Below are 12,447 nucleotides of genomic sequence, written 5' to 3'. Positions count from 1 at the left end.
GAATGGGCGTTACACAGCCAGACGGTACAGACGTTGTGGCGCCGCTTCGGCGAAGCGAAATTGGACCTTTTTGCCACAAGCGAGAACGCTCAGTGCAAAAGGTTCTTTTCGAAGAGCAAGGATGCGCTGGCCCAAGTTTGGCCCAGTGTCCCGTTGTACGCTTTCCCCCCGATCTCAATGCTGCCTCAGGTATTAGCAAAGATCAGGGAAACGCGCTGCGCAGTGCTCCTCATAGCCCCGCACTGGGAGAACCAACCCTGGTTCCCGGAGCTGGTGAGCCTGTCAGACACAGCCCCGTGGCCGATTCCGGCGAGGAGAGACCGTCTCTCTCAAGCCCGAGGGTCAATTCTGCATCCCCATCCAGAGCGCTGGTCTCTGCATGCGTGGGTAATCAACGAATATTCGCTGATCTGCCAGAAGGGGTAGTTAACACGACCTCGCAGTCCAGAGCCCCCTCGACGAGGCGGCTCTATGCGTCTAAATGGTCAGTGTTTAACAAATGGTGTGCAGGGAAGAGTTTGAACTCTCAGTCCTGTGGGGTTCCACAGGTTCTGAACTTCCTCCAAGAGCTCTTGGACGCGGGCAGGTCCCCCTCCACGCTCAAGGTGTATGTTGCGGCGATTGCTGCGTTCGCCGACTCGGCGCGCGGCCGCGCACTAGGAAGAAACAAACTCATTACCCGTTTCCTGCGAGGCGCCAGGAGGCTGAACCCTCCGCGGCCACCTTCGGTTCCGATATGGGATCTGTCTTTGGTCCTGGAGGCCCTTAAAGCTTTTCCCTTCGAGCCGTTAGACTCTGTGGGTCTCTAATACCTCACTTTCAAAACCGTTTTTCTGCTGGCCCTCGCCTCAGTAAAACGTGTGGGTGACTTGCATGCGCTATCAGTTAGCGCGTCGTGTCTCGAGTTTGGACCTAACGACTCGTTAGTCATTCTCAAACCTAGACATGGCTATGTCCCTAAAGTGTTGGGTACTCCTTTCAGAGCACAGGTTATCTCCCTCTCAGCCCTGCCGCCGGCAGCCAGCGAGGTCGATAATAACCTCCTTTGCCCTGTCAGGGCGTTAAGGCTTTATATTACGCGCTCTGCAGCCTTCAGGCTCTCAGAGCAGCTCTTTGTTTCGTTTGGTGGGCACACCAAGGGTCTCGCCGCCTCGAAACAGACGCTATCCAGATGGATAGTGGACGCTATTGCGACAGCATACGCGTCCAAAGACCTGCAGTGCCCTCTGGGCATACGGGCTCATTCCACCAGAGGCGTTGCCTCATCGTGGGCATGGTCCAGTGGGATTTCCATTTATGACATTTGTACGGCAGCAGGCTGGGCCTCCCCGTCTACATTTGTTAGGTTTTATAACCTGGAAGTTCCCGCCCTGCAGGCTAAACTTCTTGCAGTCTAAAATCATGTTCATGCCCTGCTCTTCGCAGGCTGGATATTAGATTTGACTCTTCTGGTCGAGCCGCACTTTCAGGGAAAGCTTTTATATACAGACCGGCTGCGCCGCTCTGTTTCTCCCTACGGGTGCTTATGTACATGTGTTGGCCCGCATTGCTGGCCACCTCTCTCCCCACTCTTCACTCCCCGGGTCCCCTCCCCCTGGAGTTGTGTGTGGATGCATGGCGCGCACGGCGTTGACAAAGGGTTCCCGTAGCGTAAGTTCCTTACGCAATACGAGAGAACCTCTCGTAAGAGAACGATACTCGGTTACTCACGTAACCTCGGTTCTCTCTAGAGAGGGAACGAGTATTGCGTTCCCTGCCGTGCTTGCGCCTCGAGCTCATGTCGCTTCATTCGACAGAAACCAGAGAATTAAGCCTCCGAGCCCTGTTTTTATACGCTCTGACGTCGCCCCTTCTGGCGGGCTGTGACGCCGAGGGCGCGCGCACCCTGATTGGGCGTGACGTCACGCGGGGCTCACTGGTAGGCTTAAGCAGTTGCCGCGCGGCAGCCAATGAGCACGCAGTATTGCCCGCTCTAGCTCTGCTGTGCTGCCTGCTGCACTGCGTTGACAAATTATGAAAAATTAAGGATAATTTTTTGGCTTCAGTATCTCGAGAAAAGATGACTTTTCCCGTAGCGTAAGTTCCTTACGCAATACTCGTTCCCTCTCTAGAGAGAACCGAGGTTACGTGAGTAACCGAGTATCGATATTAATCTATACATCAGTTACACTGCACAAATTGTTTCATGTTATGTTTAAATTTTCATAAAAAAAAGTTTCATAGGAAATGTTAGGTAATGAAGGGTCCAAAGTTTTAAAGTTGAGACACTCACACACAGATATATAACGCATATTTTTAAAGCTTTTTTGTAAAAAAATAATATATTTATTTGCAACCTTTATGTTAACAGCATTATATTTATGTTGTAAGAACCATATATGATATCTATGGTAAGAACAGCTATTCAGCTGATGGACACCGTGCTTCGTTGTCATGAGAACATCCCAGGTCAAAATAACGAGGAAATGTTTCGGAAAAAATTTAAGCTTCCCCGGGCGCCGCCATTGATTAGCGGACCATCACCTGCTGTTAGCATTCCATTGACTCCCATTCATTTTGGCGTCACTTGACAGCAAATAACTTTACATCTGAGGCGTTTAAAGTCTCCATTTGTCCATTATTTATTTCTAAAGAAACACGAAAATGTATAAAAGGCTCCATTACCTTGTATTACCTTGTATCGTTATGGCCCCGTAGAAGCAGTTTTTGTAAAAATAGGCTAACGATTGTGTAATAACCACGTGACTCTCTCTTTCTCAGTAGAGAAATTACCGTATGGACAGGAGGAGAAGCTCGCGCGCAATCGGGGGGACGTGGAGGCAAAATGACAAAATAATTAATCAGAATACTTAGCAAAAGTTGCTCCTGCTCCTAGCTCATGGACACCTCCTACTCACACTCTCCGTCTCTGCAAGTTTCAGAAGGGAATGATTCAGATTTCTCTTGGCACAGCTACTAGAAGACAGAGACAGGTTGCTCACGTCACATCTACGTCGTCAAGCTCAGTTTGAGTCTGCACAGTACGCTTGACCCCCAGGAAGTGAGTGCTTTTTTTTTTTTTTTTTTTTTTTTTTTTGTCCTGTCCAGCATTAAAGCAAGCAGAATGGTGATCTGTATGCCATGTTGTGCTAAGCAGATTTGTTTTGCCAAGAGGAGCTTTATGAATGATAAGGCTCCCCTTGATTTTAAGTCTATTTTATTTTATTTTTGATGCTTGTTTGTAGATAAGCTTTACATAATATTGCTGGACCTGACGGAAGGATAAAGTGAAAAGAAGATAGAAAGTGGACAGGGATTAAAAGAGAAAGGGGGAGTAGAGAGACAAAAGGGAGGGATACACCAAGCGGCCAACTACTACACCTGTTGAGACACACAAAAAAAAAAGACCAACGCCCGGCCCCTGCCGGAGAGTAGGCTCACAATTCAAAGATGCACACAAAGAAGAAAAGTTACTTTGGAGTAAACAACAATCATGGCACAAAAAGTTCATACACTCATGCATAAGTCCACACATACATATATGTATAACACAAAAAAAACAAAAAAAAAACAATACAATATAGCTAAATAACAGTAATGTACTCTGTTTGCAAGTTTCCCAGGAAATGCATTGATAGTGTCACCATGCAGAATATGAGGGGTGAAGCGTCTTTAGTGATGTATGTGATAGTGCAAGCGCAACCGTATTCCAAAGGAAGGCTTCCAGAGGAAGGCCAGGAAACCCAGTACCTCGACCACCAGCAGCAACCCAAGGGCACGTGTCCCCACCATCACACCACAAAGATGGACATGCTTCCACCCAGAGGGTGGCAGAGGAAGCCCCCCGCCAGAGCCCCCCACAGCCGCGGAGGACAGGCCCCAGCGGGCCGAGAACGGCAGCCGCCGACCCCGCTACGCAGCCGGCCGCCCGGGACAGGCACGGCGTGGAGCCCAGGGCCTTACGGGCCAAAGAGCAGCCCCCCCACCCCCACCGGACACGAGGCCCAGCCAACGCCCAGGAGGACCAAACCGCCCCAGACGGCCCCCCGGGACGCGCCGTTACCCGCCCCCGCGCCCCAGCCACACACCCGCGGGCCCCGGCAGCGACCCCACCCCACCAAACCCCCTCCCACCCCACCCCCCACCCCACCTAAACCCTCTCCCCCTCCACACAACCCAACGACCCACCCACCCGCTCATCCACTCGCCCACACTCATCCTACCCACCCCCTCAGTCACTCACCCGCTTACACCCTTGCACATCTACTCACTCCTTCACCTTCATCCGACCCACTCGTCCTCTCCCTCACACACACTCGCTCTCTTACTCATTCTCCTCATTCTAACCCATTCATTCATCCTCTCACTCATTCACTCACTCCCAGACATTCTGTGCACTTGATTCACTCACTCATTCACTCCTTCCCCCAAATTAGCTCACTCATTCGCCAACGAGTGAGTGCTTCTAATTGACTTCACTTTTCTCCGTTGAATCCAATGGGGTCGCTGTGTCCATTTATTTTACTGTCTATGGTTCCAAATGGCTACACAATGGCACACTAGTGCCCTGCTCACTCCAAAGTCCCACTTCAAGAGTTCTACTGTATGCTCTTCGAAGGGAGCAGGGCATAGGGATGCTCACTGAAAATAAGCACGTCCCAGCCGGGTTTGTCACTTATTTGGTTCCCCTGGAAACATTTCCGTTGTGGTCTATGCTATTTGCAGCGCGTTTCTGTATTTGATTGTGTTGTGAACTTTTGCAGCGCGTTTCTGTATTTGGTTGTGTTGTTTGGAGCACACGCGTGTTGTGAAACTGATGAAGATGTTTTCTTAATTTGCGGGTGTTTTTTTCTATTTGCATATTTCTTTTTGCATGTGTTTTTGCAGTTGCTGTGCGTTGAGCTCTCTCAGCCACCCTAATGAAATTTTCAGGATTTGATATGATGTTACCAGAGAATGTCTATAAGGGGAGAACTTCCACTCTCAGTAAACTTCCGGCTTCTGAACTGGTTGCAGTTCCACTCTGGTTCCATATGAGGGCGCTCACAGGACGAGTGCAGAATGAATGGAGGTCTATGGAGCTATACCCCTCAAAATCCACTTTTCTCAGGATATAATTTTTTGTCTAGTAATTTGAATGTTGTATTCGAAAGGAGATGCAAAGAAATGACACATTGCTGGGTGTTAGATTTTTTAGAGTCACTTATTTGCTTTAAAAAGTCTTTTAAAGTGTCAATGACGTCATACACATCGTACGACCAGAGATACTGCTTTACGGCAATCCTTCAGTTACTTTGGTGCTTTCGCGCTCTGCACTTTCTTTTCTCTCGAGGCATCGACAACACAGCTGACACAGGTAAATACACGTGCTAGAAGAGTTTTTGTTTTGTTGTTTTAAAAGACCACGCTGAAAATACACACACACACACACACAAACACACACACACACACACACACACACACACACACGATGCCATCAAGCGGTATCTCTGGTCGTAATCAGTCCTTCACTGACCAATCAGCATTCAATAGCAGAATACTAGCGTGTTATGGGCAACAACAACTCAACCTGTAAGAAATCGAAAGGACATAAGTACTCGTTCATTCAACTTTCGACCTATAACCCATGTTGAACTTGCAAAACCTACAATCAAATCTGAGATTTCTCAACGACAATCGGGTGAAAGAGACCAATTTAGCCGTCTAGCACCATAGACTCCCATTCATTTTGCACTCATGGGCGATCGCCCCCAGTGGAACTCTGGTGGAACTACAACCAAAATTCGGTACAATAGGACTTAATAGGGAGTGGCCAGGCTCTCCGTAGACGGGCTTTGATGTTACTGACAGGAATGTATTGTTGATGATTCAGAAAGCTGCGCTGAACGTCCTGTCGATACTTCAGCAATTAGTTGAGAATGGAAACAGAAAGTGACTGAGTACGTTTTCGGAAACGAAACATTATTTTGAGGCGGGGCTTGAGTTGATGCTTTATATATTTATACGATGCTATATTTATTTATATATTCATGACATGTGACCAGAGACACATTGTTTGTGTATAAAAAAGGACGCTGGATGAGAGATTTATGCATGCAACTCTCTTTACTTTTTGGACAAACCAGAACCAAACATTTCAGACCAAAACAGCTGCAACCTAAACATGCAGCGAGGTGTTACCAAACGAACACAGATTAATTCGTCCTGAGTGGACATAACATTTTCCCCTCTCTGGGGGGTTCAACTATGAAAAGTATAGACACAAAGTCCTTCAGGTAATCGGGCCGTGCTCTGGCTCGCACTGGCTGTGGAGAACACACAGCTGAAGGTGAGGCGAACAGTGGTGTGGAGGCTGGGGAAAGGGGCAGCGACAATGATGATGGGGGCACTGGTTGGGTGTGACAACGAGGGAGTATCTTCAGGCTGTGCGGCTGCTTGTGGTATGGAGTCCTCCTGCTCCGCTCTGGGTGGCATTATGTCCCCGCTGTTCTGAGTTAACATTGCAGGAGGAGCTGGCACCTTCTGAAGGCAGCTGGCGTGCCAGCGGGTGCCATCATCTAGGAGGTATGTGGCTGGTCCCAGTCGGCGGACCACTTGCTGTGGTGTGGACCAAAATGATGCCATCTTGTTTTCCCTGTGCAGTCGGCGAGCTCTCACCCAGTCTGCCACAGTGATATCTGGTATCCTGACCCTCTTTTTCTTGTCAAACCACTGTTTCATCTGCTTCTGACGGCGGGCGACTGAGGCTTTGACTGGTGTGAGTGTGTTCTGGACTGCGGTGGGGCGGCACCTGTGGTAGGTGTAACTCCCTACCCAGCTTGAGCGAGGCTGGGGAAACCTCTGTGGTTGAATGCTGGGTAGCACGGTAGTGTAGCAGTGTTAGACGTATGGCTTGTTTAAAGGAACAGCCCTGTGCCCGATGTGCTCTGATGCCATTTTTTAGGGATTGATGGAAGCGTTCCACCCCGCCGTTTGCCTGTGGGTGATACAGGGCTGTACGGATGTGTCGAATCCCCCTGTTCTCTAGGTATGAAGTAAACTCCACAGATACAAACTGTGGACCATTGTCGGTGGTAATGGTCTGTGGAAGGCCCCAGCGGGAGAAGAGAGACTCCAGAAAGTCCACAATGACCTGGGAGGTGACGGAGCAGGTAGTGGTCAGCTCAGGCCATTTGGAGTGTAAATCATACACTACGATCAAGAACCGCTGATAGTCAAGGCCTGGTGGTCTGTTCTCAGCTTAAACTGGCAGCCATAAAGGTAGAGATGCCATCTCTCGCAAGCCCACATACAAGCGAGTGCCTCCCACTCCCTAACTGAGTATCTTTGTTCGGTTTGGTTCAGAGCTCGGGGGGCGAATGCAACAGGCCTCTCCATGCCATTCTGTACTTGTGACAGTACAGCCCCTATCGCCATGGCTGAGGCGTCACAGGTGACCAGGGTGTGACTGGATATGTCAAAATGTGCCAACACTGGAGGTGAGGTAAGTTGAGCTTTAAGAGTTTGCACTGCCTTGGTGCATTCTAACGACCAGACCCACGGCTAATCTCTCCGAAGCAGCTGGTGCAGTGGGGCTGTTATGGCTGAATACTGAGGCATAAACTTCATGTAGAAGCCCGTCATGCCCAGGAATGAAGCTAGCTGGGCAGCCGAGGTCGGTTCGGGAACGGAGAGGATGGCCTCCACATTAGATTGAAGGGGAGAGATGCCCTCAGTGGAAAGTCGGAAGCCTACATATTCAATGGCCGGCACAGCAAAAACACATTTGCTGCCATTGAGGGTTAGACTGTGCTTGGCGAGGGCTTCGAACACACTCTGCAGGCGACTGTCATGGATAGCCGTAGTAGCACCATGTACCACCACATCATCAAGGTAAATAACTACACCTGGTATACCTGCCAGTACTGAGGTCATGACCTTTTGAAAGCAGGAGGGGGCGGAGCTAAGGCCAAACGGCATCCTCGTGTAACGGAAAACACCGAGGTGTGTAACGAAGGCCGTCAGGTTTCTGCTTTCAGGGTGGAGGGGCACCTGGACATAGCCCTCTCTGAGATCCAGTTTCGAAAAGACAGTGGAGCCGTGAAATTGTGCCATGAGCTCCTCCGACGTGGGCAAAGGGTATCTGTCTGGGATGACTGCTTTGTTTACTGCGCGGAGGTCCACACAGACTCGCAGAGCCCCTGTTTTCTTTCTTACCACAACCAAATTCGAAATCCATGGTGAAGCATCAACCCGGCTCAATGATACCGGCATCCAGCAGCCGCTGCAGCTCAACAGACACTCCATCCCTCAGGGCCAGTGGAATACGGCGCAGTGGCTGGACGACTGGCGTCACCGAGGAGTCAATGAGGGGTTGATGGGCAAAAGCAGACAGACAGCCCAGCCCTTTAAACAGTGATGACTGCTTCTGATGCGGTCCGGCAGCGACAGTCATTATGGCAGCCCCCCCTGTCAATGAGTGAAAATCCCAATGTCATGAACAGATGCAGCCCCATTAAATTCATCCTTCGTCGGGCCACATTGAAGACAAAGGAGGGCAAGACCCTAGTGCCATAGCTAACATTCACTGTGATGGACCCCAACAGGTCAATTTTTGAGTTACCATACCCATGTAGGACAGCAGTGGGCGTGGACAGGAATGAAAGAACTTATGGTATGTACTGGCATTCAGGAGGGAGACACTTGCACCTGTGTCTAGCAGCAGGGGAATACACACTGTGTTTATATTCACTGTACATGACTTGAATTGCATGGGCCCCGATGTTACATGGCGAATTATGTTGGGTGAACCACGGGGAGTGTGTCCATCCGACCTGGAGGGGGCAGAGCGGCACATTTTGCAAAGTGATTTTTCCTGCCACAGTTGGTGCCACATGTTTGGTCATTAGCTGGACAGTGCCTGGCTCTGGTGGCATGTGTGTTTGATCCACAGTTACCTCAGGAAAACTGCCTTTGACGATGCCTTTGGCTTTGGCCCTTGTTGTCTTGTGAGATGCATGACTGGGTCTGGGGCTGTGTCTGGTACATCCAAACCAGAGCTAGATGGCTGCTGCTGTTGCTGCTCATGTGACTGTGCTCTTATGCATACTGCTTGGCTTAATGATGATTCTGTCCGTGTTAATTTAGCTGCACATTCCGCTGCACTTTCAATTTGGAATGCAACGGCAACAGCCTTAGCTATAGTGTCAAGTCGTCTGATTCGAGTAGCAACGTCTCCCTGATTTTAGCCTGCGTGTAGTGTCTTTTAATCATCCTCTAGATAAGATTATATATAGCCTATAAATGTACATATGCCTAACATGTCTGATATTGGAATATTTAGTTTAAATTGTGATTTAAAGTATTCATGTGATTGTATATGAGAGGATTATTCTTATTCCATATTTTATTTATTCAGTGTCAGTTTAAGGCCATATGTGCTGGCGTATACCATTTGTTGTTATGAATGTTATGTATTATGTTTTTATGTTGTAAATAAAATGTTAATACCAGTCCTGTGCATTGTGCATGTTATAGAAGCTAAAGACTTACTATGGAGTAACTGGTAAACACAAAACAGCAGTAGGCCTACTACTACTAATTTTCATACTATGGATCACTGGATGTCAAATATATTGTATTAATACAGTTGTCTATGTATTTACATTTTTAAATGAATAGGAGTTGATCACAAATGTACATTCATTTTCTTTTTATATGATCAAAATTATGACTAGATTATCATTTGCTTCCCATAAAACCATCTGTCCTCAGATAAACTCAACACTTCATATAGAGTATTTTAAATGTAAGAAAAATAGCATTAGCTTTGGTGTTTAATTTGGTGTTGATAGTGCTGCCATTGACACGCATTCATTTGAGTAACAATCGGCTCTGAGTATAACGTCACAGGTTTCCATCTCTTCCAAATTACAGTAGTTATGGTGAGAACGCAGCATAAGTTTGTTGTTTTGGTTCAGAAGGAACTGTAAAAGGTGGCTGCTGTTTGTTTACGGCCCTCTGTGACTGACGTCTGTCTAACTCTGCATAACATGGAACACGCTGATGCTGTGTCATGTCTGTGCGAGTGTGTGGAGGAATGGAAATACATATATACATTGACAGGCAGGTGGGACATTGTACCATTGCATTCGAGCCAAATTCAATTATTGGATGAACATGTTATGGTCCTACACCTTCCACAGACGATTAACATTTAGATCACATAACTTAGTGATTGCCATCAGGATGTGAAGAGACTTCCAACCAGCATAACAAAAAATTGTTTCTGGAACAAATTGCCAAATGAAAACACTTCTAAAAGTGTGTGTGTGTGTGTGTGCAAATTTTAACAAATTTAAGACAGACAAACTTTCAGACAATAACAAGTTATAGTTCAATGGTTAACAAGAAAAATTATAGGGAAAAGCTTGATTTATCTCTTGATAATTAGCATTTAATGTCCATACTATCTGATATGATATCAGCAGGTGTTAATCATTGCATCTTGTTGATTTCTTCATGTGCAAAATATATTCTAAAAGGAGTGAAAAGTATTTTATAATTTGTAGCTGCGTTATACATTTATTTAAATCCAAATGTATGCATTTTGTCTGTTTTTTTGTGTAAATGATTTTGCTACAATTACTAGAAAATAATGTTCAGTTCTAATGATATATTAAATGGTAAATGTACTTAACCAAAATAGGCAAAACAAAGATGCATTAATATAGTAAGAATATTATTTCTTAATTATGAGAGCATTTACAGTAACACAATTTTGCCTTGTTAGTAATAAAAATAATCCTTCATTGCATTTGAAGGATTTTCTTTATATGTTGAGAATTTATTTTATTTTCCCAAAATTAGCAACCTTTTCTTTGCAGGCAACAAGAGTCTCACCAGACCTTGTGGACAAGTTGGAGAGATTAGCGCTTGTTGACTTCGGCAGTAAAGAAGGGGTGGACTGTCTGGAGAAAGCCATTCGATTTGCTGATCAACTTCATGTCATCAATACTGAAGGTGTAGATCCAGTGGATTCAGTTCTAGAGGACAGGTATTCAACGAAGCTCAGATCAGTTCTTAACATTTTACTAGTTGTTCCCGATACGACTTCCAGTCAGTTTAGACGGGTGAAATAACGCAAGTCCTTATTTGATGGTGTTTTCTTTGGTTTTCTGATAATATTGTCAATGAAAAATGATGGTTACTCAGCCCTGATCTGCCCAACCACTCCAAGTATGTTTGCTCATAGTACAGTGTCAACATGTCACCATATTTTTATAGAAGTTAAAGTCTTCCTTGAACTCCATGTTGTGTACAGAGACTTGTATTTGAGAGCTGATACTGTAACAGAGGGTGAATGTGCGGAGGAGCTGCTCCAGCTGGCCAAAAACACAGTAGAGGAGTACTTTGTTGCACCTCCAGGTAAAAAAAATAAATAAAAAATAAAAATAATGAATTAACCAGAGATGGAAGGCACTTTGATTCACTGTTTAATTTTCTAATTGTTTGTCCATCTGAGTAGAACAAAGGTGTTTTGGTTAACTTTATTGCTCTGTACATTTTTTTCTCTAAGTAACCGAATCTGTGTAACACTCATGAATAATCAATCTTTCTTTTTTTAATGTAGGAAACATCCCACTACCAAAGAGAGAAGAGAGATCTGCTATGCTTAAACACTGAAATGTAACACTGGCTCTGACTTTGCGTTATAATAATTATTTAATATATCAATTGTGCTGTGTCTAGAGAGTGGTAATGTTCCAAACATATTTTATTGAAATTATTAACATTCCCTTTATAGAGACAGGACAAAACAAAAACAAATTATAAACTAAGGAACCAACAACAATGGCATATTACATAGATAATAAAATAATCATAATTTACCAAAAAAAAAAAAAAAAAACATTTACATAACAAAAATGTCAATGCAATAAAAAGACAGAACAGAGAATGTTGAATTTGGTTTGGTTTAGCCTATTTGCCTTTATATCACGTGATCGTGGGGAATTCCGTCATTCCAATGATCCCTGATGTTAAACTACTTTATTGTTTGCCTAATATTGATACTTTGCACGTAACGTCAGTTGAACTGGCTGGCGGGCAAGAACGTCATTCTCTAGCAACGAAAACCAGTAAACTAATCAAGGATCTTGCCAGGACGTTGCCAGTTTTAATATACAAAAGTTGGTGTTTTGAGGTGTACACGACATGCCAGATAGTTGTTGTGCGATTGGATGCACTAACCGCGTTTGTTGCCCGCCACATATCACGTGACTGCAAAGTATCATATTGATACTATATGAGCCTATAAATGACAAAGGGATTTCTTTTACATAGCCTACATATATGAAAAATATGTGATGACATTTTCAGGATTTGATTTGATGTTACTGAACAAGAATGTAGGCTATTGTTGATTATTCAGAAAGCTGCGCTGAACGTCCTGTCGATACTTCAGTGATTAGTTGAGAATGGAAACAG

General features: G+C 45.6%; 1 protein-coding gene across 1 annotated transcript; it reads left to right on the top strand.

Moving 5' to 3' along the window:
- Positions 1-8,617: 8,617 nt before the first annotated feature.
- Positions 8,618-11,643, top strand: LOC307159145 (glutamyl-tRNA(Gln) amidotransferase subunit C, mitochondrial; the record flags this gene model as incomplete). The annotated part of the gene is made up of 4 exons (XM_079872356.1): positions 8,618-8,632; positions 10,845-11,014; positions 11,282-11,385; positions 11,591-11,643. The coding sequence occupies 4 exons, from the start codon at positions 8,618-8,620 to the stop codon at positions 11,641-11,643; spliced, it is 342 nt and encodes a 113-aa protein (XP_079728482.1).
- Between the last annotated feature and the right edge of the window lie 804 nt (positions 11,644-12,447).

This window comes from Squalius cephalus (assembly GCF_949319135.1).
Source record: "Squalius cephalus genome assembly, chromosome: 5".
Lineage (NCBI taxonomy): Eukaryota > Metazoa > Chordata > Actinopteri > Cypriniformes > Leuciscidae > Squalius > Squalius cephalus.
This window is presented reverse-complemented; position numbering and strand designations above follow the sequence as displayed.